At 48.1% G+C, this 27681-nt stretch overlaps 1 protein-coding gene across 2 annotated transcripts in view; it reads left to right on the top strand.

Annotated features, from left to right (window-relative positions):
* Positions 1-26362, top strand: part of RASGEF1B (RasGEF domain family member 1B) — a 37572-nt gene extending 11210 nt beyond the window's left edge. The window contains exons 2-14 of one of the 2 annotated variants that reach the window (XM_080796103.1): positions 717-899; positions 2578-2700; positions 3275-3412; positions 9526-9738; positions 10372-10446; positions 11789-11884; positions 12006-12108; positions 13764-13843; positions 15136-15231; positions 20301-20396; positions 20757-20880; positions 22242-22314; positions 25063-26362. In XM_080796103.1, coding sequence (XP_080652229.1) covers positions 723-899; positions 2578-2700; positions 3275-3412; positions 9526-9738; positions 10372-10446; positions 11789-11884; positions 12006-12108; positions 13764-13843; positions 15136-15231; positions 20301-20396; positions 20757-20880; positions 22242-22314; positions 25063-25087 — 1419 coding nt within the window. In that variant the 5' untranslated portion in view covers positions 717-722 and the 3' untranslated portion in view covers positions 25088-26362. Of the gene's footprint in view, positions 1-716; positions 900-2577; positions 2701-3211; positions 3413-9525; positions 9739-10371; positions 10447-11788; positions 11885-12005; positions 12109-13763; positions 13844-15135; positions 15232-20300; positions 20397-20756; positions 20881-22241; positions 22315-25062 lie in introns of those variants that run through there. The other variant, XM_080796104.1, reaches the window with a different exon arrangement.
* The last annotated feature ends 1319 nt before the right edge of the window (positions 26363-27681 follow it).

Raw genomic sequence — 27681 nt, 5'->3', positions numbered from 1 at the left:
CTCTGGCCTCTACTGAGCCCCTCTGACAAGGGCTTTGTGAGTTGCAAAGCGTATGAATGGAGAAGACTGGCACCGGGCTTCCTGTCCCCCAAATCAGGAGCCTCCTGGCCCACGTGTTTGCTGAGAACGGAGGCTTTATAGAGCCCCCGCCCCAAAAGAATTTGACACAAATGGGTGAAAATCTGCAGTGTCAGACCTCCCAGTGGAAGCTGGAGGGTCAGCGTTGCAGGTCTGGATTTACACACACGCGTCTCCTGTGCGCACGCACATGCACACACAAGTACTTGAATTCTAGTCTGACACGCGGTGTCAGTCTGGCGCTTCTTGCACGGGATGTTAAGTCTCCCAACAGCTTCGAAGGCTCGCACGTTCTCCCTCGGCAGGCGCTCGGCTCCGTGAGATACAGCAGTGTGAAGCCCAGTTCCCTCCCCCACGTGAAGGAGTGATCTCTGCATGCGGCGGCCGGAGACTTGAACTCAGATCCAAGCTGGATCCTCTGATCTAAGCATGTCCCGGCATTCGTCTGAAAGCGATTGTGCTCAGTCGGATGCGTGCGTGTTACTCCAAGAGCGATTTGCGTTCTCGATGGTGCTGCTGTTCTATCCGAACCTGACCTGTTTTTAAAGTCACCTATTCCCTCATCACTATGAAAGCTCACTTCTCTTCTGGGCGGCATATTACTGACGCTACGTTTTCTCCCTTTAAATCCGTTGTAGGGAAGCATGCCTCAGACGCCTCCCTTCTCGGCCATGTTCGACAGCAGCGGTTACAACCGGAACCTGTACCAGGCGGCGGACGCGGGCTGCGCGGGCCTGTGTTACCATGACAACAACCTCCTGTCCGGGTCTCTGGAAGCGCTCATCCAGCACTTAGTGCCCAACGTGGATTACTATCCGGACGTAGGTGCCCCCGGCCCTCGGAAGCACATCCCTGCTGGTCTTTAGAAGAAATCACAACATAGGGGGCAGGGACCCCAGATACTACTGAATTGTATCTGGGCTGCTAAGAATTTTTCAAATCAGAAAATGCCTATTGATTATTGAGTGTTTTGAGATCCAGTGGAGCCCGCGTGTGATTCACATTTTGATTATTGTCTGCGTCTCAGTTTCTTCTCGGGGCTGGTACCACACTGTAGATGGCCAGATGCCATCCGAGTGAGGTATCTGTAGGTTTAATTCATGCATATACCTTGCCCTTGCACAGAAACGCCAGAGGACAGTGCATACTCCTAGGACGCTTAAATGCTTGTTTTCTTTCCAAGACCGTCGCTATGCTGAGGAAAGTGAAGTCGGACAGACTTCCTAGAAAGGGGAACAACAGGCATAGTCAAGATGTGGCTCTTACGTTTTACTTCGAGAGCCGACCTTTACATGGGTAATACTTTCTAGTCTGGAGACGTCATTTACATTTTCTCACTCTCCACGGCCATTCCAAGAGGCCAGAGAGGAGAGCACTGAAATTCAGAATGCTGAGTGAGCCGCGCACGGTCTCAGCCCAGCATCAGCCATCGAACCTAGGTTTCTCTGTTTCTGGGCAAGTGGTGGTTTTCTCCCCCTTGTCACTGGTGCCAGAGCTGCCCCTTGTTCCTGAACAGCAGCTGGTTGTTGATAAGGAGTTCATGAAACCATCTAGACACAGAGTCACATGTTTTTAGAAATATAATGATGACCTTGGTGCGCGAAGGATAGTTCGTGCTTGCCACCGTAGCGCACCATAGTGTTTCTCCCTGAGTTATCTCTCTGTGCGATTCGTTACATAGCGTTTTGAAATATGTTGCCACACAGGGAAAACTTGTGATCAGAAGTGAAAGGAATCCCTTGTTCAGCCCTGTAAGTGTTTATGAGCTAGTAAAGGCTCCTAAGGGGGGAAGCGGGGGTAAAAAAAACAAAAAACAAAACAAAATGAGAAACAACCCTGGATTTTTCTTTTCACCGGGAGTCTGAAACTGTTGCAGCAAATAAGCCCTACTTCATCACTGGCTTCTTGGGAGACAATGTAGTTAAAGAAAAGTATCCAGTGTGATATTGTGTTTTATCAAGTTGCTTAGCCTCCGAGAGAGTAAGCAGATTACTTGAAAGCCGGATTTTGAATGTTCTAGCACAAGCAGACGGACTCTGCTGGGTGCCCACCAGACACACTGCAGAATCCTTGAGCTGCTGTGGGCTGCGTGTTCTTTTGGATTCCATTGAGTTACCATAGTATCTGGACCCAGAACAAGATTCTGTAGGTGTGATCTGTGTCTCTGGGCTGAATTTCATTCTCCTTAGCGAGAGTGAGTTATGTGTCCTGGTGTCCTGGCGCCCAGAGGGAGGGACGCAAAAGTGTGCTTTGAATAATTTCAGTAGATAAACTTATCTTGTACTTCTGTTATTGTTAGTGTGGTTGAAGGGAAGAGGTACATCAGAAGGCAAAGGAAAAATCCATCTTAAGGTGTTTTACTACGAAGCATTATTTTTTGAAACTGCAGTGTGTTAACTTTGATCGAGAGAACTTAATGAAATAAGATGTGTAAACTATGGGAGAGATATTAGTCTCAGAGAGAATGTAACCACGGTGATTTGTTTTCTCTCGCTGCAGAGAACGTACATATTCACCTTCCTACTCAGTTCTCGGCTGTTCATGCATCCGTACGAGTTAATGGCCAAAGTTTGCCACTTATGTGTCGAGCACCAGAGACTAAGTGATCCCAACAGCGATAAGGTAATGATATGCCTTGAACTTTACTATTCTCCGCTAGGCTTGGTAACTCTGTCGCTTAGATTTTGTGAAGCTGGCTCCCTTGCCCCGGGCTGAAGGGCATAAATGGTGTCACGGCTGTGCAAAGGCAACGGGGAATGGCATAAAGAACACAGTGGAGGCTCGGACACCAGAGTTCGTGTTCCTTTTCATCTAAGATCTTTATTTCTCTAACGTTCTTGGCCCTATTGAATCACTTCAGTATATAAAAATGCTACAATGTCACTACCCAAGAGAAAAGCCTACGTAGTGTGTGTGCTGGTCATTATGATCAGTATGGTAGAATTTTTAAAAAATAAACCAACATGTCCTTCATGCCAAACCAACCAGCCCCCACAGTGTAAGTTCAAGGCCATGGAAGATCCCTAGGTCCTGCCTGAAGTTGGTGCCATTTGGCATTGACTTGGGGGAGGAAGACTAGACTTCTTCAAGCCCAAAGACTTTACAGGAGACGTTTACCAGTGACTCTGTTCAGTTACAGATGTGACGCCGTCCGTGGTGATAGAGATCGCTGAACGAGATGTGCTCTTTCTTCCAGAACCAGATAAGAAAAATTGCACCCAAAATCCTTCAGCTCCTGACGGAATGGACGGAAACATTTCCTTATGATTTTCGGGATGAAAGAATGATGAGAAACTTGAAGGATCTGGCTCACCGGATAGCCAGCGGCGAAGAGGTTGGTATCCTGAGTTTTAGCGAAAGCACTTGAATTTCCAGGCCGAGCCTTGGTGGGAACTGGTGCTGAATTATGTGTCACGATCTCCACATCTTCCTTTCTGTGTTGCCTTTGGGCAACTCTTCGACGTAGCACCATGGCCCATTTGGTGTGTGAAATGGGGAGGATTACACATATCCCACTTCGAAGGGTTATCATCTGGAATTTTATGTGATTAATCTGGGGGTACGTTCATGTCCATTCACGCATAGGGTTCACGTTGCAAGGGTGTTTTAATTTTACTGGTACTTTTCTTCCTTCTAAAAAGATTTGACACAGCAAGTTACATAGCATGTACGATAATGCATATCATATTAATAGATCTAAACACAAATAGATACAACACAAATAACATAGTAACGTATTAACAGATGACAAGTTGTGTGTTGATACATCAGAAATAGACACTTTGTAACCACGGAAGGAGAAAACACAGGGTCTGGAAGCAGACTAGCAGGACAGGACGGCTGCGGTTTCGGCGTCAACTTCGGATAAAAGAGAGATACAGTTGGTTATGGGATTCTCACCATCAGGAAAGAGAGCCTACTAGTTCTTCAGGGCATTAAATTAAATGAAATTTTAAGAACTTTCTTATGGAGGACTTTATCTAGGGGGCACAGAATGAGATCAGGGAGACTGCTCCGTGTAGGTTTTTTGTTTGTTTGTTTGTTTTTGTTTTTTTAATTTTTTTTTAATTTATTTATTTGTTAGAGAGAGAGAGCGAGCACAGGCAGACAGAGTGGGAGGCAGAGGCAGAGGGAGAAGCAGGCTCCCTGCCGAGCAAGGAGCCCGATGTGGGACTCGATCCCAGGACGCTGGGATCATGACCTGAGCCGAAGGCAGCCGCTTAACCAACTGAGCCACCCAGGTGTCCCTTTTTTTTTTTTTTTTAAAGATTTTATTTATTTATTTGACAGACAGAGATCACAAGTAGGCAGAGAGGCAGGCAGAGAGAGAGGAGGAAGCAGGCTCCCTGCTGAGCAGAGAGCCTGATGCGGGGCTCGATCCCAGGACCCTGGGATCATGACCTGAGCCGAAGGCAGAGGCTTTAACCCACCGAGCCACCCAGGCGCCCCCTCCATGTAGGTTTTATAACAAATGCTCCTTGATAAAAAACCGAGGCTGTACGATCGCTGTGTCATTAGCAGAGGTCATTCTTCTGGAGAGGAGAAGACAAAGAGGAAAAGATCCAAGTCTTCTGGCGGCCAGAAGTTGGTTCAAGGCTGGTACGTAGGGTAGGTGGAGAAAAGAAATGAGTCTCTTGGATACTATGTCATAAATAGCACTTCCCTGCACCAAGCCTTGGACAAGAGCTAACTAGCTGTTAAAATCAAGCAGGGTGATCCTCTCTGAAGGAGGCCTGGAGGCCTGGTGTTTTGTGCTGAGGCTTGTTGGGCAAGGGTGTCTTTGTAGCTCCCGTGCGGCCAGTGAGCTCCCGGGGGCAGAGCCCTTGGGCGCAGATACAGCCCTTCCACGCAGGGAAAGACGGACAGAGCGTTTTGCCGCTGGAGAGATGTCTTGTTTCGTTCGTCTTGAAATGCATTTTCCCTTTGGAATGACCTTCTTGAGAACGCACTGCCCCAGCGCTGCGCTGCAAAGATCGGTCACAAGATGCCCTCTCTGTTGTGTCTGCTTCTGGTGAATCTACTTTAAGACCATTCCCCCCACCTTAAAAAATTATTTCAGATTTGCCCTTGACAAACCTCACTCGCCTGCAGTTATGTCCTCATAAGACTGGATTTAACCCTTCTGCTGCCCCCACGTGACGTTGTACTGAACCCTGGTGATCAAGACGGCTGTGATTTATCTGTAAGGCTGAGTGTGAGTGGGTTCCTGAGTCGTTTTGCAAGTTATGACTGTTAAAATTATTTTGCCGGTTTTACTGTGATGGGTTCCAGCCAGGGATGAGTTGGTGGGTCCGCCATGCACAAAGGCAGAAGTTCGGTGCCAGGGCGGTTTTCTAGTCGATCTTACATGAGAGGGCCTGTTGGGTTGCTTGGCAGCGTCAGTCCTGGTTCAGTGAACTCAGGTTAGGACAAGATGCTCAAAAGATGAGTGGCATCGTAGGGACTTTTTCTTGTTGAAGTCCGAGTCTGGAGTCAGCCGGGACCACATTTAGTTAAGTTGTACTTTAGGTGCCTCACTTGATAGGTCAGTCAACTGACCTTCCCCCGTTGCCTTCTTTAAAAGGTAGGAATGGTCACTTGATCCTTTCCAAAGGAACACCTGAAAAATCTTTTACAGATAAAGAGTTAGCGTCCTGAAAGTGTCTGATGGGTGGCCTTTTGTTTGTCGTGTGGTGGTGGTCAATGAGGGAGATCACGTCTATCTGTGTCAGTCCGGTTGGATCCCGTCTGGTTTTCTGGGTCAGGCTCCAGCCCCTCGAGTGTTGGCAGGAAGTCGGAGGGCCCCAGGACCTTCGAACCGGCTTCCTCTGAGCACTCCTCCGTTAATAGCAAATCCTTGATAAACCTTGAGATTGTCAGATGGTTTTGAGGGAGAGAAGAGGAAACAGAAGTAAGCCAGGTCGCACCAAGGAATAGATCCACCCAGGGCTTGAGCAGCCGCGCGTCCCCTGCCTTGGTCAGGTTGGGTTCATAGGGAGAGGCCGTTCCTTTGGCTCCTTCAGTCCTGTTTTCGGAATCGGCCACTGTTGGCATCTGGTCGATCTGAGTGGGCTTCGGCAGGTCCCCCAGATTCCTTGTGTCTTCTCTGTTCCTGCAAACCGAGGAGGCAACTGTGCTGTGTTAACGCCCGCGTCAGCTCTAAGATTGTGTGGTGGATGCTTTCCTCAGAGAGACGCCTTCCCTCACCACCCCAACCACAGTCCCCCTGCAACACCCTCACTGGTGGCTTTCACCACCGTTTCCGTCAGAGCACCCTGTGGCCAGGAATTACTTGCTTTTTTTTACGATTTGTTCTCCACCTCCCCCCCCCCCCCCACCAACTCCTGGTGCCCTCTCTGTTCGTCGTAGCGTCCCTAACTCCTAGCTCAGTGCCCGGCATCGCGTAGGTGCTCAGTAGCCTGTGCGTGAATGAAGGAGCGAACTGTGCAGTTACTGGAAGAGGAAAACACATGCTTCCCTCCGCAGGAAGGAGCGCGGGCTTGGCTGGAGACTTGTTGCTTCTTGCCCGAGACTTTAGGGAATTTTTGGCAGCCAGTGACTCCAGGTGCGCCCTGTGTCTGATTTTGTCGGGTTCTGCTGAATCTGCTGGGACAGTTGTGCATAATTTGGCTTAATGTGTTTCCCCCCTGGGGATTTGCCCCAAATGAAGTGGTTTATTAGGACTTGCCCACAAGAAACATGAAATGGAGCTAATGACTGAATTACGTGACAAGTGACTGCAGCGGGGAGAGTTCAGTTTTCTCTTCCTTAAGGGGCTGGTCTTTCTTCTATCTTTATTTGCCAGGTAATTACTGTCACTGGCATTGGAAGTTATAAAAAAGAATAAGTGCATATTTAGCAATTCATGACTCAGTAAGGAAGCATGCCTAACAACACAAAGCTTGGAATGGACTCAAGTGGCAGCAGGAAACTTAAAAGAGGTCATACACGCGTACGCTCTTTCTCTGTGTGTCTCTTTGTCTGTGTGTGTGTGTCTCTCTCTCTCTCACACACACACACACTAGTTCTTCATTATTTGAATAGCTTTACCCTACACCCTCTTGTATACATCTTCCCCTTATAGCTTGTTGCTTTTTGCTCACTAGCTGAATCTTTGTACATCCCTCAACCACTTCCCTTAAAAAAGTATACTTTAAAGTGTAGAATAAGAGACTGTGGACTCTCAGAAACAAACTGAGGGTTTTGGAGGGGCGGGGGGTAGGGGGTTGGGTGAGCCTGGTGGTGGGTATTAGTGAGGCACGGATTGCATGGAGCACTCGGGGTGGTGCATAAACAATGAATCTTGGAACACTGAAAAGAAATTAAGTTAAATAAATAAGTAAAAATAAAACTAGTTAATAATCTAAAAAAAAAATAAAAAAAAGAATCTTTCACCAGATATGCCAGTAGAGCATAGAACCTGATACTTTGCTACATACCACAATCACCCGGGAATGTTAGGTAGGACATTCGGGACAGGGGACTGAAGAAACCATTTTAAGTTCACAGATTTTTAATGTAACTCAAAATGATGAAAGCAGAAGAGCGAGGGAGATGGGGACGAGGGATTTCTTTTATTTTGTTTTATTTTTATTTATTGTTGTTACTGAGGTGTAATTAACATATAACAGTGTATTAGTTTCAGGTGTACAACTTAATGATTTGATATTTGCGTATATTGTGAAGTGATCACAGTAAGTCTTACTAACATCCATCACTACACAGTTGCAGAATTTTTTTCCCCTGTGATGAGAACTTTAAGATCCATTCTCTTAGCAAGTTTCAAAGATGCAATACAGTATTATTAACTATAGTCCCTGTAATTACGTCCCCAGGACTTAATTATTTTATAATTAGAAGTTTGTACCTTTTGACCAGCCTCACCCGTTTTGCGCATCCCCTATCCCCGGCTTCACCCCACCATGAGGGATTTAATTAGCCCTTAATTCAGTCTAGAGCTCCTTCAATTTCCAAAGAAAAAGACATTTTCTTTGAGGGACAAGCATATTACCAAATAGATAGCATCTTCTAAATTGATAACGTTAATGCTGGGTGAAAGGTAGGTTTTTTGAAGGCTCAACTTTTTAAGCACTTAGGTATTTCATTAGTGATTTAGGGTGGTCTGTGAATAACAGAGGGAAAAAAGAGGTGATGTAATGGGCCAGTTTAAGAACTAAGTAGAATATACTCCAGACAAGTAGAGACAAAGAAAAGAAAAGGAAGGCTGGGGAGCCGCTTTTGCCTTGACTAAGTAAGAATCAGTCATTTCCAGATGCATTTGGGATTTCCGTTAAGTATGCAGATATCTGTCCATGTGAGTTTCTGTAATTTGCTCCGGTGCACCGGGTTACCTCTGTAACATGATAGGGCTCTTGTACTTGTAGGTGAGATGCCATTCAGTTTCCAAACAATTAATCTCAGAAAGTAATAGTGGGTAACACCTTTTAAAAAGGGTCTGACTAAGCAGAGGAGAGTAACCATAGGCCTTTCCACGTCTCAGTTCCCTGGGATGGCCCTCCTCGGAGGTGTTGACCTAAGGGCCGGGTTAGCGTGGGGGCCTTTCTCAGCTCACTTACCTACAGGGGTGGGTGGTCGTTTGCTCGGCAGTCTGGGGCGAGACGAGGCAGAAGAAGAGAACGCCGTAGCTTCTGTCGTGATAACAGGCCCCTGGGGATGGATTGATTGTGAAGTTATTTCTTTGACTTAACGAATGCTCTAAAAAGTCAAGAGACTGACATTTGTCTCAAATACGTGAGTTGCTTTGGAAACCGATTGGTCTTAAGGGTTGCGGCTGTCGCGCAGTGCAGCAGCTGAGAGAGCATCCCGGGGAGGACCGACACGTGGGGGAGCCTGGCTGGTCACGAACATTCGCACTGACTCACGGGTGCGAGAGAAATGGACGTGAGTCACGTGGAGGTCAGGTGCCAGCAATGAACATCCGCTGCCTCCTGGCGCCAGCCGCGTCCTCTGTGCAAGTCCAGAGGGGGGGTGCGGGCGGGGGCGGGGGGAAGTGGTGATGGTGGTATTTTCTGTCTGGCTGGCATCGCTTATAGACGACCGAGACCGGGCGCGAGAGGCGCAGGGAGATCAAGAAGGTGGCCCAGCGGGAAAGCCTTAGGAAGAGGCTGCTCCGAGCGGAGATCAGCGTGCTTTAGCCTGCGCGGGGGGAGCGGGGCACTCCTGTGCCGGCCCAGGGAGCACGTAGTTCTGTGCAGTAACTCACCAAAGTGTGGGTTTTCCTGGCTCAGCCTGAATCGTCCTCTCAGAGCAGCCTGAGCAAAGAGCTCACTTTCCAGGTCCGAAAAGGCCCCTTCTGGGCGACATGTCCCTCTTGGACCCTAGGAGCTGGGCTTGGTGGTCCTGTAAGTGCCCGCGGCTTCTCCAGTGCCCGGGAACACGGGCCTGAGTCTGCCTGCGGGGGGAGGTCCACACGCAGAGTGAGCGTCATCCTGCGCTTATCCCCGGCAGACATACAGGAAGAATGTCCAGCAGATGATTCAGGGTCTGATCCGCAAACTGGCCACGCTCAGCCAGTACGAGGAAGTCCTGGCGAAAATCAGCTCCACGTCCACGGATCGGCTCACGGTTCTCAAGACCAAGCCACAGTCCATTCAGAGGGACATCATTACCGTCTGCAGTGACCCTTACACTCTGGCTCAGCAGCTGACTCACATCGAGCTGGTAAGGTCCTTGTCACCGTCTGCTGTGGCAACCGCACGCGTTGTCAGCAGTCACATCTCGGGAGACTCTGTTAGCGTGACCCAAATGGGCAGTGCTATGGGCGGTAGCTGGGATATGTTTTGCTTAGACCTTGAACATGAATATTTTTGACATTCTGGGAATTCACTTTATTATTATTATTTTTTTAAGATTTATTTATTATTTGAGAGTGAGAGCACAGAGGGAGAGGGAGAAGCAGGCTCCCCGCTGAGCAGGGAGCCTGACATGGGGCTCAATCCCAGGACACAGGGATCAGAACCCAAGCTAAAGGCAGACGCTTAACCGACTGAGCCGCCCAGGCGCCCTGGGAGATTCACTTAAACACTAGCAAGACTGAAGGGCAGATGGACCGACCTCCCTCATCTTCGCCCTCCACTTTCCATGACTTGCCTTTCACTGTGTCGTGTGGCACTGACTTCGGCAGAAAGTTGCCTCTGCTCAGATCTCGAAGATGATGACAGTATTTAGGGTTGAAGGCTCATTTTAGAAGCTGCATAAAAAGAGGAGGCCATGCCAGAAGTCAACAGAAGGAGTTAACGGTCCATTTCTTCTCGTTTTCTTTACTAATGCTGATCTGCTGGTTTGGTGTTTCAGGAAAGGCTCAATTATATTGGGCCAGAAGAATTTGTTCAGGCATTTGTACAGAAGGACCCTTTGGACAATGACAAGGTAATCGGTCTACCTGGAGGTCAGCTCTGAAACTGGAAATGGGACTTCTTAGTCTGTGATAGTAGATGCAAGAGACAGAAATTGGAATTATTTTGTCTTAGGCTTTACAATCAGAAGGGTTTCTTTTTCATTAGACACATCTGATTCGTTGCGTTTTTCTTAATCCTGGTCTTCAAGCACCGTCACCATATTCTTACCCTATCACAAACCCTAGCCTCTTCTTCCTCCTTACTGGGAAATTTAATAAGCAAGTAGACACAGGATTTGCAGTGATGAAGGTCAGAGATAAAGGCGTAATGGTTTTAGCAGATTAAGTCAGAAAAAATACCAGGGAAGGCTCGGCTGGTGACTCAGCAGTCACAGGGGCGGGAAAGACAGGACACACATGCAGTGTGCCGCGTAGGGGTCTCTGCCACTTGGCTGCTGGTTTTTGCTGCTCGTGACAGACTCGTTGCCTGAGTGAGCCACATGTAAAGCAAGTAACACGCATGGATGTAAGATCGGTGAACACACATAAGAAATGTTTCCCCAGTGGCCCCCAGAAGCATCTCGAGGCAAAGACTGGATCATCCACTAGTGAAAACCCCCTTTGGAACTTAGGGGTAACAGCTGTTTTCCGGCCTTAGAATAGCTTCCCTCAGCACAGGAAGCAAGGATTAGGCTTTGCAGTAGGAGGCTAGTGGACTTTTTTTTGTTTGTTAGATTTTTTTGGAAGGAAGGAAAGAGGGGTGTGTAATTACCCTGTTCAGGCTTGGCCTTGAGCGCCAAGATGAGCTGAACTCCTTTCGCTTTTAAGTAATGTGCCGTTCACCTTCCTAAGGACCGTGACGGCCCAGACTCCCATTTACCTAGCTTGGAAGATGTTTAGTTTCTTGCTACATGATGCTCCGGAATTTTGTCCTAGACTGCATTTAAGAGAAAATATCCTAGTCCCCTGCTCTCAGCCTCTCCTCGCCATGTCGCTAGCAGCTGGCACTCCCACACCACTCGTCAGTCCAGGTTGCTTTGGAACGCAGCCAAAACCCCTTTGAGTTGTGCTTCGGAAGACAGTTCCCACCGAGAGTGACTTCGTTTCTGGAGAGGGAAGGGCCCCACTTTGAACACATCAGAGTACCTCTCTGGCTAGATCTTATGGGTTTCCCTGGACCGTAGGAAGAGACTGTGGTATTTCTGTGAAGGGTCCAGAATGTTAGTGATTTTCTCTCCCTCTTCCCTATCCCCTTGTCTTGGAAGGCTGCTTGCTCCTTAAACTGGAATAAAGGCCCATGTGTGGCGGAAACGAGGGCCCAGTGCACTCTTTTTTCTTGGTCTCCAACTCATCTGCTCGCTTTGCTCTCTCTAGAGCTGCTACAGTGAACGGAAGAAGACCCGGAACTTGGAGGCGTATGTGGAATGGTTCAACCGGCTCAGCTACCTGGTTGCCACCGAGATCTGCATGGTGAGAAAACGAGTTTTCCCTTTCTCCTCACTCTCCCTATTATTCTTTTCATATTTATTTTACATCTGTTGGGTCCATGTGTTGGATCACTGCCCTCCTTTTCTCCCCCGTCTCTGTACAGCCCGTGAAGAAGAAGCACCGGGCAAGGATGATCGAGTATTTCATTGACGTAGCTCGGGAGTGTTTCAACATCGGCAACTTCAATTCCCTGATGGCCATAATCTGTGAGTGTTTTCTGGAAGACACGGGTCCTTCCCTTGTGAGGTCCTGGGAAGTGTGTCCACTAAAATGCACACATAGTATAGTTTCATTAATGAAAACTCTACTTTTGAACCCTGAGTTGTTCTAGAATGTTCCGAATGCTTTAAATATCAGCATCGTACAAGTGCGCACACTCTGTTTGACGTGTGTGACTTCACAGAGTACAGTCAGTTTGTCCTCACCCAAATATTTACCGATAGAAGCTCATGAGGGAGAGATTCATCTGAATGGAGGATTTAGAAAGTGTTCGGGTAGCTTGTGTGTCAAGCATGATAAAATGTATGATCTGAGACTGCGCGGTACGACGTTAGCAGCATGGACCGGAGGGTGGTCTGAGAGACGGGATCTTGTACTGTCCACGCTCCTAGGACTCACCACCTGCAACCCCGTGTTACTCTGGTGGATGAACTTTGCACCTTCTTTGTAACATGGGGATCTTAACACCAGTGACCGTGTTTCTTTTCATTCATCCTGTAAACATAGTGCCCGGGTCATGCCACAATTATTGATAGTGATTCTTTCATTTGAAAATACCCTATTTATAGGATAAATCATATGTTTATCCTACGCATTTTAGGTAGTCAATAAATAGTTGAATATCTACCGGACCCTCTAGAGTCAGAGTCAGTTTGAAGTTGGAGAATCTACCAGATGTGATTCAGTGCTTTTGATCCCCTCACCAGTTCTGTATTCCATTTTCTTTTCAACATGATTTTCCTTGTTTTCCCGCTAAAAATACCACATTTTGGCTTTTTATCTGGTTTACTTCTTGAAAATAGTGAACAGAAAGACGGTGTAAATCAGGGACCCGAAAGTCCACAGTCTAGGCAGTAGACGTTCACTATTTTCCCCCTTATACCACTAAGAAAATGTCAAGACACACACACCATGTCGTGGGAGAAAGTATCTGTAATACATGAGAGCTGAAAAAGAACTTGCATCCAGACTCTGTAAAGAACCCTGTGAGTCAACAGGGACACAAATAACCCAGTGAAAAACAGGGCAGATACTTAGATATGTCACAAAAGTTTGCTTTGTGTACTTACTGTTACATTATAGATAATAATATATAAAAATGTGCTCCATATTATTAGTCATCAGAGAAATACAAATTAAAATCACAGTGGAAAACCATTTCACACTTTGAAATGACTGAAATTAAAAGGACTGGGTGAGGGGCGCCTGGGTGGCTCAGGGGGTTAAGCCTTTGCCTTCAGCTCAGGTCATGGTCTCAGGGTCCTGGGATCGAGTCCTGCATCAGGCTCTCTGCTCAGCGGGGACCCTGCTTCCCCCCACCCCTTTCTCTCTTTCTGCCTCTCTGCCTACTTGTGATCTCTCTCTCTCTGTCAAATAAATAAATAAAATCTTTAAAAAACAAAAAAAAAGGACTGGGTGAACCAGGTATTGGTGAAGACGAGGAGGAAGAGGAGGTCTCATGTATTACTGGTGGGGTATGAGACGGTATTTCTACTGTGGAAAACTGGCGGGTGTTTTTTTTTTTTATCAAGTTAACTTGCACGTAGTAATGAACACTTTTTTGGAGCATAATTTCGAATGACTTCTCTTACTTGTCTGTTTCAACTTTGTCTCCCGTCTCCACTCCATTTCGAATGGGAAGCCGGCATGAACATGAGCCCGGTGTCTCGACTGAAAAAAACGTGGGCTAAAGTGAAGACTGCGAAGTTTGATGTTCTTGAGGTACGTGGAGTCGGAGCCTTGCTGTTAACATTTTACAGCCAGAAAGTGAGATTCTTCTGTGTGAGCTTTGCCCTCGATCAGGGCGTCCTACAGGGAAGAAAGCCCGTCTCTCCTTACAGATGCAGGGAAGGGAAGGGGGTTAGAACTGGCAGAGAGGAGGAGAGATCGGGTTGTAGCCCGGCCCTTTCATAGACAGAGGGTCCACCTTGGGGCGAAGCGACTGAAGAAAGAGCGACCTGTCAGTTACATCCTGTTGTTTGCCAGGATGGAGTCCGGATCCTGAGCGACTGGGAGTTCTGCCTCGGGGCCGGCTGACGTCCTGTATTTGCGGTGTCCCAGGGGAAGAGTTCCCATCCCTCTAGAAATACTCACTTGCCATCTTTCAGCACATTTAGCTAAGCTGCGCAAAGGCTCTGCAGGGTAATTTGGAGGATAGTAAGAGTTGTCCATGAAGGCATTTGTGTTTGGATCATACTAATGTCGTTATCACCTTGGCATGTTGGTGCTTTGAATCAGTGGTCTTTAGAGATAATAAAAAAATGTCCTTTCCTAAGTTTTCTCCAAATTGGGAAGCAGCACTGATGCATTGCATTATGCCTTTATTCATATTGTCTAATGTCTTCTCCTTCTGAAAAGACGGTACACTTCGGTTACCTGTGAGCGATTTGTTACCACATGCAAAGAACAAGTTCACAACAAAGGGTTGGGTCACTCCGCACGGCCAACTGGCAACTGGTCCGTTAACATTCGAGTGAAACCTGGAAATGGTTTCCTATGCTGGCTTCTGGTTCTCTGTTATCAGTTTTAAGTCTAATCTCCAAGGGGAACCTGGAAAGAATTTGGTCTAGGTTTGACCTTGTGGAAGCCGACATCAGCTTATGTAAATGAATCAAATCTCAGCAAAGAAAACATTTGTGTTCTGATGGGTTTTACGCCTGCATGTGTATGAGGGGGTCATTCCTATCCTTAATGAGTTGTCTCACCTACTGCAATTTTTTTTAAAGATCTATTTATTTATTTTAGAAAGAGAGAGATAATAGGGGTGGGGAGGAGAGAGAGGGAGAGAGAAATGCAAGGAGATTCCATGTGGAGCTTGGAGCCCTGATCAGGCTCGATCTCATGACTCTGAGGTCAGGGCCTGAGCTGGAACCAAGCGTGGGCACTTAACCCACGACGCTCCCCGGGCCCCCCTCGCCTACTGCAATTTGTTATGTAGGGTTCAAAGTATGGTCTTGCCGACTTTGTGCCGGTGGGAAGTAAAGGATTAATACTCGTCTCTCGTTTGTGGACAGCATCAGATGGACCCTTCCAGTAATTTCTACAATTACCGAACAGCTCTTCGTGGGGCAGCGCAAAGGTCTTTAACGGCTCACAGCAGCCGAGAGAAGGTACGTGCCTAAAGGAGTTGTATTCATGTCAGTTACCACGTGTGGCATTAAAATGCACCATGAACTCCTGCCCGAGCTTCAGATCCAGGAGAGAAGGGTTTGCGCCTTGCCACGTAGAGAAGGGGAATGCCAGAGGAAAGTACCGAGTTAGTATCCGTTATAAATGGACAGTACTGTGCTGTTACTGCATTATTTAAATAATTGTTTTGTTCCATGTCTTAGTTGTTTTTCAAGCAATAAATGAGGTCATGTGTTAAGATGACTGCTAACATTAGAGTAATTTGATTTAATGGAAAACAGACATTTCAGCTTGGCACAAGGTAGCTGATTGAGTATAACCTTTCTTCTTACAAGAATTAACTTACCTCCCATGGCTAAGCCATTTATTTTCAGGAAGGACGTTGGTTGCTGTAGCATTAGGCCTGCTGTGACTAGGTGGGTGTGTGGGCGGCAGAGGAAGTGCGGGGATGATGTCGGAGAGACTAATGGTCCGCACTCTGTCTACTCGCCCCTTAAACAGTTTCACACAGTCCTGGCTCTGTCATACGCTCGGCTCTGCGGGTCCTTTCTCGGCCCATGTTCGTGTCCTATTTCTTAGGTGGAAAGGAACAGTCATTTTGACACTTAGAGATTGTGTCATTTGTGAAGTCGGTACCTGCTTACGGTAAACGGGCTGACAAGGTTGTTTGATGAAAGTATGTTTCGCTTAGATTCTGTCCACCTTTTAAGTTAAACTGTATCGTCAGCAAATTTTTAGAAATATGGTGAAAAACATTGCAGGGTGTCTCAGTCCCTTCTGCAAAAAAGCTCCAGCCTCAGTAATCTAGAACAAAAATAAATCACATGAGGAAACGCCTTTTTTTTTTTAATTTATTTATTGGACAGACAGAGATCACAAGTAGGCAGAGAGGCAGGCAGAGAGAGAGGGGAAGCGGGCTCCCCGCTGAACAGAGAGCCCGATGCGGGGCTCAATCCCAGGACCCTGAGATCATGACCTGAGCCAGAGGCAGAGGCTTTAACCCACTGAGACACCCAGGTGCCCTGAGGAAATGCCTTTTGAAAAGGTTGAACTGCTTCTCCACAAAGTCCAGAGTATCAGTCTTGATAACATTTGACAGATGCTGGGAACCCAATAATTCAGTTTTTTGAAGAGACAAGGTCAGAGAGGACATGAAGGAGGGAAAACGGCCTCAACTGAGCCGGACGGAGTATACCCGCTGTTAAGTTTTACTTGCTCAAGTCTCAGCAGTCCTGTGACAAGACCGAGAAAAAGTCTAAGCAGAAGTTGCTTCGGCTTTAGGAAGTCAGCACATGGCGGGTGTATCCTCTCATGCCCCGCAGTGGGGTGCGAGGCTGTCTCTGCGGGACCCTCCAGGAGAGCCGGGAGCCTAGCGGTCCCGCCTCCCGCAGGCCCGGCCGAAGTCACTCTGCAGTCCACCCCCAGAGAGACTAGACTTCTGGGACTCCAACAGCTTTTTCCAGAGAACGGTCCAAAGTATTTACTCTTTAATCAGTTAATAAACTCTGCCCGCTGTAGTTTTGCTGTCCTTTTAAACCAGTTCTGTGTGGGAGTATGAATTGTACTCTCTCGTTCGTAAAACAAACGAAATCACCACCATAAAAAAAAGATGCCATTGCTTTTTCACAATTGGTCTCAAAGGCTATGAATGAGAACATTTCTGGGTAAAGCACATCTTTTATTCAGAAGGGTTGGGGTTTATTTTTCCTTTTTTGAAGTGAGGAGAAACTCTCTTTATTCCCAAGTAATTTATAAATCTTCCTACCAACACGGTTCACGTAATAGCATCTTTAATATTCTTTCAGATTGTAAGTTTATGTGACCACGGTGGCACATCTCTAGGCACCATATCCTAGAACAAATCAATTCTGTCTTCTGCACGGAGGCCCTTAAATGATCTTTAAATAGCTACTTTTCCTATGGGTACTCCTGCCTCCAGGTTTTTAGCCATTTCCCATACGATTACATGGTTTTAAATCCTTTTACCATTCCATTCGTGTTTGTGGGAACTAGTTCCCGCTCAACAGCATGCATTTCTAGGCATGAAACCGATCGTGTCTCTAAAGCATATTTGCTAAGTCTCTGAATTAAGAATATTTTGAAAGAGGGTGCCTGGCTGGTTCAGTTGGTGAAGCATGCATAGGGCTCTCGATCTCGGGGTTGTGGGTTTGCACCCCACATTGTGGGCAGAGATTACTTAAATAAAATCTAAAAAAAAGAATGTTTTGAAAGTGAATTAGAAAACATTATTACTTGAGAAGTTCTCCCACTAAAGGCATCCTTGGCAGGACCTCCAAAAACCTCCCAGAAACCAGAGCTTTTGCCCCCTCCTCTTGGTAACCCATACATCTACCTTAGTGCATGGGAAGCCAAAGCCCTTATCATCTCCTGATTTTTATTATGTCAGGTTTGTTGTAGGGGCTGCAGATACGAAGAGTACTGTCCGTGAGTAAATTAGAGGCTGGAGGCATGTGGGTGTAAGGAACAGAGCAGTAAAGGGAGGTAACTTACATTTCTGTGTTCTTGGAAAAGTGATGCCGTTAGTTAGGGCTCAACCTAGCAGTTCCACTTTTGACATTTATCCTAAGAAAACAAGAAGATCTCCATACCCCTGTGTCTACCGCAGCATGATTTACAATAGCCAAGATATGAAAACAACCTGAAGATCCATCGGTGGGTGAATGGATAAAGAGGTTGTGATCGCTGCGCACAATGGAATAGTACTCAGCCGTGAAAAAGGATGAAATCTTGCCATTTCTGACAACACAGATGAGCCTCGAGGATATTATGCTGAGTTAAAGAAGTCAGACAAATACCAGATGCTCTCTCTTATACGTGAAGTCTGTCTCTCTCTCTCTCGGATCATCTTGGAAGCACCATGAGTGTGAATATTCCATAAGGTGTAGCCCTGTGCTTCAGCTGGAGGCACATGACATGGGGTTATGAGAAGTTTACAATATCCGTGTGAGACAGAACGCTCAACGTGACTCACAGCCCAGCGCTGAGAATAAGTTCTTGCTTAAAGTTCTTGCTTAAAAGCTCTTGTACTAAGCAAGTGCCACATCTTGATTATGACTGAGTCTTCATTCCCCTTGTGTTGGTGCATCCTTGTTAACATAAAGGTGCGTCGGTCACATTTTCCCCTTTCTCCCCACTGGCTTTTGGGAGAGCTTACCTGAGGTCGGACCTGTGTTATTTAATCCTCACAAGTCAGTGAGGTGGTTACTGTTGTTCCCATTTTAAGGTGAGGAAACTAGGTTTCTTAGTATGTTAAGCTTGCATCAAGGGTCGGCAGACTTTTTGCATCCAGGGCCAGGTCACCAGTATTTTGGGCTCTGTGGGCCATGCGGCTACTCCGCTGTGATGCGCAGGCGTGGACGCGGACACAGACGACACGTAGATGCGTGAGCGAGTGTGGCTCTTTTCCTGTAAGGCTGTCGGGCCACTGCAAGTTGAATTTCCTGTCATTTTCATGCTCATGAAATACTGTTTTGATATTTTTCCAGCCATTTAAAAATGTTAAATGCATGGCCCCTGGCAACACAGGGAGTGGTCCTGGGGGGCGCTGCAGGCCACCGTGTGTAGACTCCCGGCTCGCGCTGCCCATAAACCGTGGGGCCACGGGAAGCCGAGGTCCCGCGGGGTCCGAAACCCAGGCTTCCCCATCAGAGGTGCCCTTTCAACGAAGCGAGGTCTGGGGCGTACCTTTTCATTGTTACGACGGCCGTTGAGTCCTCAAATAACAGAGGATTAACCGGTGATCTTGGCAGGGGAAGGTGATGAGGGCGTCTGGGCTGAGAGGCTTCTACAGACCATCGCGATGATGACAAGTGACTCAAAGACACTGTCAAAACCACAGATTCACTTTGGCCATTCTAGTGACCAATGAAATAAAAAAATAACCAAGTCTCATTTTTTGAAAATGACTTTGGGGGACACCTGAATTTACCTCTAGAAGTAAAAAGTGATACCTCATATTTTTGTGTGTGAGCCCAAATGCGTGTTTTCCAGGGCTCCCACTCGTCTGGGGTGGATGGGCCCCGTGAGTCACAGGCTTCAGAAACGTCAAACACCTGCTCCTCGGTGAGCAACAGGCCCGAGGCTCGTGTATGGAGTGTCGCGTGCGCTGTAGCACACTTAGAATCTGCAAAAACTTGTTGGCATTTGAGAAAAGGTGGAAGTTACCGTATCTGAGCTTTGTTCTTTGTTCGCTATGGGCTTCGTAGGATTTAAGATAGTTTCTTAGAGATGATTATTTTAGGTTAATTAAATTCCGCCTCATCAAATCAAAGACCCGAGGCGGGAACGTCTTACTGGAGGTTTACTGCTTTTCAAACAGCCATGAATTCCAACAGACACATTTATATTCCTCCGCGCTTGGACACGTCTCACAACATGTTGTGCAAGGTTCTGCCCAGGTGATTTCCCACGAGAACAGGTGCCTGCTTGTTCTCTGCCGAAGGCCAGGGTTACCCAATAGCAAGTTTGCAGCAACCATGACCTAAAACCCTGAGCTCTCGCGTTATCTTGAGCAACGTCTTCAAGAGTAAAGTGTTCATCTCCAAAGAGATTCATCTAAGACGTGTAAGTCTAAAGGATACAGCAGGACGGATTTCTAGTGGGCAGTGGGTCACACGTCTTAAAATCTGAAAATACCTGCAGTGACCGGTTCTGTTAGTATTTCGCTCGACCTAAGGGCTTGCTAAACGAAAAGCCAGAGTTCTTGTAGCTCTTCCCTTGATTCTAACTAGAACTTTCACATTTATGATACGCCGCTGCTGTGGGGAAGACCGCGAAAGCTCCCGAAGCCATCTACCTCCTAATGCCTGTTGTCTCTGTTGGGGTTTGGTTATTATTAGCATTTGCATCTTTAGCAAATTATGCAGGGGAGGAAAGTGCCGTCCTGGGCGGCGAATGAAACACTGTGTCTTACTTCATTGTTGCCTGTTACGTGCGTCCGCTCTGATGGCCGTCGGGAATCCTCGTACTGTCCCAGGAGAGACTGAATACCTCTTTGCCCGAGCAAACCCAAATCTTTTCTTTTCTCTAGATCGTGATACCATTCTTCAGTCTTTTAATCAAAGATATTTACTTCCTCAACGAGGGCTGTGCCAACCGCCTTCCAAACGGCCACGTCAACTTCGAGGTAAGGAGAGGCCGCGGGATGCGAGCGTGAGGAGGGCCGGCCCCGGCACACTCCCTCCCGGCCAGACCGCCTGAGCAGCTTCTGAAGTTCTAGAACCAAGTTTTCTCTCTGTCTGTTGTTTTGTAAGGAAATGCCGCTACTGAGTACCAAGTAGAATAGATTAGCTGCAGGGTTATTATTAATAATTATCCAGAGGGATGTACGTAGATGTTTACGTGTTCTGCACAGATAACTAGAGCTAGTTTGTATGAGATTAAGAAAATCACATAGTTCAGTTGGTTCGAAGCCAGAGGGGGAAGAAACATCCGTGGAAGGCTCGTGATTTTTCGTGACCGCTTTTCAACTCTTCTTTTTTCTTAGAAATTTTGGGAACTGGCCAAACAAGTGAGTGAGTTCATGACGTGGACACAGGTGGAGTGTCCGTTTGAGAGGGACCGGAAGGTCCTGCAGTATCTGCTCACGGTGCCGGTCTTCAGCGAGGACGGTGAGTGGCCTTGCGGGAGGAGCCGCCCGTCCCCACATCCCCACCGCCGTCGGGGCGCGGGGCGGGTGCAGCAGGCCTTGCTCTGGTCCGTCACTAACACGAGGCCTGTCTTCTGAACTCATCTGCCCGAAGGGTTTTCTGTTGTGCGGGAAGCCACGTGGTGTGTCCCTAAAGTGTTGGTCAGGCACTCGCTCTTCACCCACAAACGGATCGTTTCTGTGTTTAAACGTTCTCTGTAATCCTAGAGCTGCCGAGCTTTGGGGACACACGGGGACAGTCCTTTGAAGGACTTTTTTCCCCACCTTGTTTGAGACTTGCTTCACTGGAGAAAAAAGGTGTCCTGTTTGCGGCATGTTGGTATTAAAAGTAATGTGAAAAACAAACAAAAACAGTTAGTCGCTACGTGCTGCTATTTGAAGAAGTAACGGGGAATCTTGACCTGTTAAGATGTTAAAGAATTTTAGGCAGAAACAGTGATTGTCTATATTGAAAAAAAATGATGAGAAGAGAGATAAAGTTTATAAAAGACTTAGGGATTTATTCTTTCAACCTTTTATATTCTAATACTTGGAAATCAGTGGTGTTATTAATTTCTCGTAGCAGATTGGTGGTGTTTGTGGTCATGACTGAAGTGCATGTCGCACTAACGTTACGCATCCCAGAGGGGACTTGATTGTTCATAACCTCTGCACATGGGACTAATACCAAGATTTTAAATCTTTGAGTGGGATTCTTTTTGATTTAAAACTAAAGAGAAAAATAGAAGAATGAAAAAGTGGCCTGGAAAATCTGGCTTTTTAGCTAAGAAAGGCTTTTTTAAAAATCAAGGCTAGCAGGAGAGGACCCCCCCCCCCATAAAGAACGTGAATGTGAGCGTGTGATAGCATCGTGTGGCTCGCGTTTGGAAGCTGTTTCCCCTCATAAACTTCAGTTAATTAAGTGCCTTTTTGGCCCAGAGGCCCCTTGGGTTGTTTGTTTGTTTTTAAAGATTTTATTTATTTATTTGAGAGAGATTTTATTTATTTATTTGAGAGCATGAGAGGGGAGAGGTCAGTAGGAGAAGCAGACTCCCCACTGAGCAGAGATCCCGATGTGGGACTCGATCCCGGGACTCCAGGATCATGACCCGAGCCGAAGGCAGTCGCTTCACCGACGGAGCCACCCAGGCGCCCCGGCCGCTTGGGTTTTGCTGAGATGGTCAGTCCGGCCACGCGATGTTCTGTGTTCTCACGGAAACCAGGGTGCTGCCCAGTCGTAGATGACAGGCCGGAGTCTTGCTTCGGGGTTCAGCGGGGTGCTCGGCGGGGGGTGGTACGCGGGAGGCCTCAGCGTTCACGCGCTCTTGCTTTGGTTGGTCGCAGCGCTCTACTTGGCCTCCTACGAGAGCGAAGGACCTGAAAATCACGTGGAGAAGGACAGATGGAAATCCTTAAGGTGAGTCTCCGCGCTCCGCGCTCCTCGTCGCCGTGCAGCTCGGCGGGCCGCGCCGGACTTACTGGAGGAGAGCCACGTGCTTTCTGTGGGACGTCCCTCCTGTGTGTTCCAGTCCTCTCTGTTCCTTTTCTCGTGTCACCCGAATCTTTGCGGCTGAAAACCCTCGTTGCCCTCATTCCGTTTTTTGGCCTTTCACTCGTTTATGCTGTCGCGTGTGCAGTGACTCTGCTCTCCTTTCTTTCTCGTTACTTACCCCACGGTGTGACTGGTAGAAAGAGAACCGACTCGGTCCCTTCATCTAAGAGATGACGAGTTCACACTGTTTCTGAAGAGTCCTAACCCTAAAATTTTATTTGACCTGAGATAAAAGATACCCAAGTACCGGTTGGTTCAGTCAGGCTGAGTGTGTCCCTCTCTTGGCGACCGCATTTTGGTCCCCATTTTGGTTTGAGAGAAGGAGGAAGTTGGGACTTTATCTTTTGAAGATGCGCTGGTTTGAGCAGGTGGGGAGGGGTAGAGGGAGAAGGAGAGAGAGTCCCGAGCGGAGCGCGGAGCCTGATGCAGGGGTTGACCTCAGGACGCTGACATCATGACCTGAGCAGAAATCCGGTCGGGCCCTCAACCGACTGAGCCCGCCAGGCGCCCCAGGAATTGGGGCTTTAAACATGATCCAGTATCTCTTCAAATTAAAGAATTGTGTTAATCTACTGGCATTTTCAAGTAAATGCGTTTTCAAAAAAACCAGGATAGGTAATAGGTAAATGTATATTTTAACCATTTGAGATATTTTAATAAGTAAAGTAGCCAGGATACAGTAATCCCATAGGCAAAATTGCTCTGTTTGTATTTCTGCTAAGAGACTCTGGGAACATGTGCCTTGTTGTACCAGGCGGACAAGCACGTTTCTCTTCTTCCCAGAGTCGTTTGGGAGTCTTCATTACACTTGATACTGGGCCACATTTCATGAACCAGGGTATCTCAGTTATATTTGGTTTTGTGCGATTTCATTTGGACGCAAATGAGGAGGGATGAGGTCCAGAGACAGTGGAATCGTTATCCTTAGAGCACGTCAAGGTGATGGGTGAACGATTGGTTTCTTGTATTCCAGACACAAACGAGAAGAAGGTGCGGCCGACACCTGGCATCAGGGGAATGTAGCAGGCTGCGGGGCTGGTGCGCAGGTGTACTGTCATAAATTGTGGGCCTGCCAGTGACATGTTTATATTAAAATTTCATATTACTCTGTTGGGTTCATGGATATTTGGGGCACTCCTCAGGGCTGGGTGAGAGCTTTAGGAAGGACTGACTCCTTGTTCTTTGCCTTCCATGTTTCTTCTCTTTTTACTCCCCTTTCTATTTTTTTTTAAGAGCTTGAAGTTGATATGGCCCCTGAGTAGAGCTTAGCTCTTGTGACTTCTATAGATTTTTAAGAACTGGTAAGCCGGGAAATTGGCTGCACTTACATGATACCTGGCATCGGCATTCCCTGTGAGATCCAGACACGTTAAATAGTCCGAGCCTCCCACATGCGTCTTTTCTAGGCTTTTCTGATTGTTATTCTTTGTGCCGTATTCCTCGTGGTTAGTGGTTAGTTGGAAGGGCTCGGAAAGTCAGAGCGTTGACAGTAAAAACTAAAGACCGAGTTACACAACCTCTTCTCATATCTACGTGTCCCAGACACACAATATACAGTAACGGTTAATGTTCAATTGGTTGAAATGTGACCAGAGAGGTTAGTGGATAGTTTAGAAATAGGAAGTGAAAAAGAGGGTGCCCTGTACTGGCTTAAATTCAGAGACAAATCCAAGAGTCCGCCCGCAGTCATGCTCCACTCAAACGTGCTCAGTAGCGACGCTTCTGGTAAGCGTTCTCCGAGGGGCCAGCTCCAGCCCAAAGAGAGAGAACGGTGTGTGGGGAGATATGTAGACAGACACAGGGAAGATGTGTTCTTCGTACGACACACTAGTTTCTACATGGAAATTGTTTTTAAGGAGCCTTGAAGAACAGACTTTCACTGCGCCCTTTCCACATCCTGGGTCATCTCTGGCCCCACTGCACTGCCTCCCCTCTCTGATCCGTATCTCCTCAGATGGAGACAAGGCAGACGTCTTCCCCCCTTCCCAGCCGACGGGCGGTTTTTAGTGCCCTGCTTCTTACCCCGATGACAACGTAAGCCCCTCGAGGCCAAGCACGGGACCTCCCATGCCCGCTGCAGCGCTGGGCCCGCGCTTCTGCCACGCTGGGGAAGGACGTCGCGTTGCGGCAGGTGTTGGCCAAATTGTAGCAGCCACCAAGAGGATAAAGAAAATAGGCCATGATTGTTTGGGAAGCTACATGTTAAGCAGATACAAAGGCTAATTGTTCTAGGCTGATAGTACCTACCTGAAACTTGTATCACTCTAACGTAGAAGGCAATCAGGTGACTCCCCGTAGACGCTTTTCCTGCTGGCGCCATCACTGAGGCTCAGCAGTGGCAATGACAGACATCCCCCTGGGGGTAGACACCTGTCTTGTCCCTGGCTGTTTAAATGCCCTCCGTGGGCACTGGAATGTGCAGATGCTTCTCTTTACCGAGTAAGCCCACCTGTGATCAGACCAGTGCAGACGTGAATGTTCCTTCCTCTTTCTAACTCTGCGTAATCGATCTCAGTGCCTAGGAGAGGTGGAACCGGTGCCGGGCGGGACACTGTAACCCTGACCCAAGTCCGCCGCCGCATCCCGTCTCTCACTGTCGTCTTTGTTCGTCAGGTCCAGCCTCTTAGGCAGAGTTTGAGGAGCGGGCGCTGACCGTGGCCGCCGCTGAGCCGCACGGACCGCCGAGGGCTGCGTCTCCCGCACCTAGTTCTGCAGAGTGTCCCGTAGTCCCCGCAAGCAGGCCGGCTCCGGGCACACGGGGACGAACGTCCCACGGCCGACGGATGACTCGGACTCTGGGAGACGGAGATGTTCACGGAAGACGCTTGAGAAAGAACCCTCTACCGGCACGGCCGGTGATTCATCTTCTGGAATTTCCATGTGAATCACAGCTCTGCACCTGGACGGAGCTTTCTTTTGTGTGTGTTTGTGCTTTTTTTTATTTGCTTGAACATTTGCTGCTAATGGGACTTGCCCAGCTGAGGGCTGGCTCTTAGGAAGCCCATGTTTCTTTAACTTAAGTGGAAAAGGGAGAGGAGGGAGGGGAGAAAACCTTCCCTGTAGACCCGGACTCGAGCTCCACGGCATTGCCCGGAGGGGTGAGACTGGTTCAGCGCTGACTTGGACTTCGGTTCCCCTTAGTGTGTGCTGCGTTTCAAATTCCTCTCCTCCCTCTTCCTGCAAGATTTTGAGTTGGCTGCTGGTTAGCAAACTCCTTTTTACCCATATAAGTTATTTAATATAATGAAGCTCCACACTATGGTAGGAAAAAAGCAGCAGACTTTGTCGTTGAACTGCTTGCGTTCCAGAAGGACTGTTTGTTTTCTCTGCCCTTCTAAGCTGTTTACAACTGACCACTGTGTTCTACAGATGTATTTTTCAGTAGTTGTTTTGTTACTTAGTTTTCCATCATGCCTATTTTTTCCCTCTTGTAAATCTAAATTATCTGACTTTAAGAGTCTTGGAAAAAACCCATGGCCTAATTACAACTTAATTTTTTTGAGCAGACTGTTATTTTTCATTATGTTTGGGAGTCTGTTGGTGACTAAACATGTGGCCCCGCACCTCCCCTCCACTGTAGCAGTGAAGGAAAGCAAACGGAACACATCTTGCTGTTAACTCAAAGGTCGATCTAATTGTGAAGTAGTTCACCTTGTTAAACATCTCAATAAGCCTGTCGTTGCTCTGCAAACAGCCATCCTGTGTATTTACTCTAGGAGAAACTGTAGAATAGTAAACTGCTAATGAAGAAAACAAAACATCATGTTCAAAAACAGAGACGTATTTGAGAACTTAATGACATAGTTTCCCAAAACAGAGCCTGTGTGTAGGCTGCACGCCTTCTCCACAGACCGAAAATGTCGCCAAGTTGTCCCTTTATAACCGTCAATATATTTTACACTCCCGGCCAGGAGCTGTGGCGCCTCTCTCTTCTTTTATGGGTGGGGTCGTGGGCGGCCGGGGGAGGGGCTGTCAGAGCAATTCAGCTCAGTGACCGGCGTGAGTGTGTCTGCCCTGAGGAAGAGGCCTGCTGGAGTGAGTGTGTAGACATTCATCTTCTAGAAAGGGGTCGGAGCAGGCATTTAATAACGAGCACTGGCCAGGCACCGCGAGTGCTTAGCGTGGATCACCATCCCCACTTTTTAGGCGTGGAAACGGGCGCATTAATAATAATAATAATAACAATAATTTGTCCAAGGCCACATGGCTGTTAAGAGGCCCAGAGATTGGAAGGAGGCCTCCTGATTCCAGAGGCCAGGCTTTAACCCACGCTGCCGAGCCTTCTCCAGTTTCGATAGGACCTTTCGGACTTCTCAGCCCAGGGATCTCGCTGGGGAGCAGTTTTGGGTTCTGTAGGTCTGGGGTAGGGCACAGAGGATGCTAACGCGTTGGTCCTGGAGTCTGCTGAGAGTAGGAGGGCGCCCCGCCATACTGGGGCTTTCCCTGGGGAGCGCCCCTCCCCGAGCTCTGTGCCCCTTTCCTTGCCGCGGGGGCAGCGGTGGTGTTTCTCTCTCGACAGTCCCCACCCAGGGCAGCCCACTGCGGGCTGCGGGCCCAATCTGCTACGAGCTAACAACGGCTGGAAAAAATCAACGGAATAAAATTTTCTGATTTGTGAAAAGCCTATGAAATTTACATTTCGGTGTCCTTGAAGTCGAACGCAGCCCCGCTCCTCCGGTCGGTCACGCACCTCCTTGCGGCCGCTTTCTGCTCCGGACTCTTCCCGGGGCTGCCCGCGGCCCCCCCCGCCCCCCCGCCGGCCCTGCGCGGGACATTTGTCCCCCGGCCCCCGGTCCCACGTGGTGCTCCTGCACGTCCCCTCGGTGGGTTTGCAGAGACGGCACGAGGTCTCTCGTGGGGCGTGAGGTGCACACATGTGGCTGCTGGAAATGTTTTACCGAAGGGGAATTGGCTCAAAACATGGGAGGCTGAGTTTTCACGGGAAGTTGCCCTCGTCACACGCAGCCTCTTGTCTTAACATCGAGATAAACCAGGCTCCACGCGTGTAGGTGACGGCTCTGTGGCGATCACCGGCTCTTCTCCCCTTCGTGCCGGGGCCTCGGACCCCAGCGGGCTCCAGCCTCGCGGGTGTGGCGGGTGGCGGCCTCCGGAGACTCGGCGTGGGCGGCCCCGGCCCTGTCACTTGTAGGTTCGGACTAGGGAGGTCGCAGGTCCAGACGCCACACATTCCGCAGCAGACTCTGCCCTGAGGCCTGGGGGAGCCTCGAGCAA

Source organism: Martes martes (assembly GCF_963455335.1).
Source record: "Martes martes genome assembly, chromosome: 2".
Taxonomy (NCBI): Eukaryota; Metazoa; Chordata; class Mammalia; order Carnivora; family Mustelidae; genus Martes; species Martes martes.
Note: the sequence above shows the minus strand (reverse complement) of the source record. Positions and strands in the feature narration are given on the sequence as shown.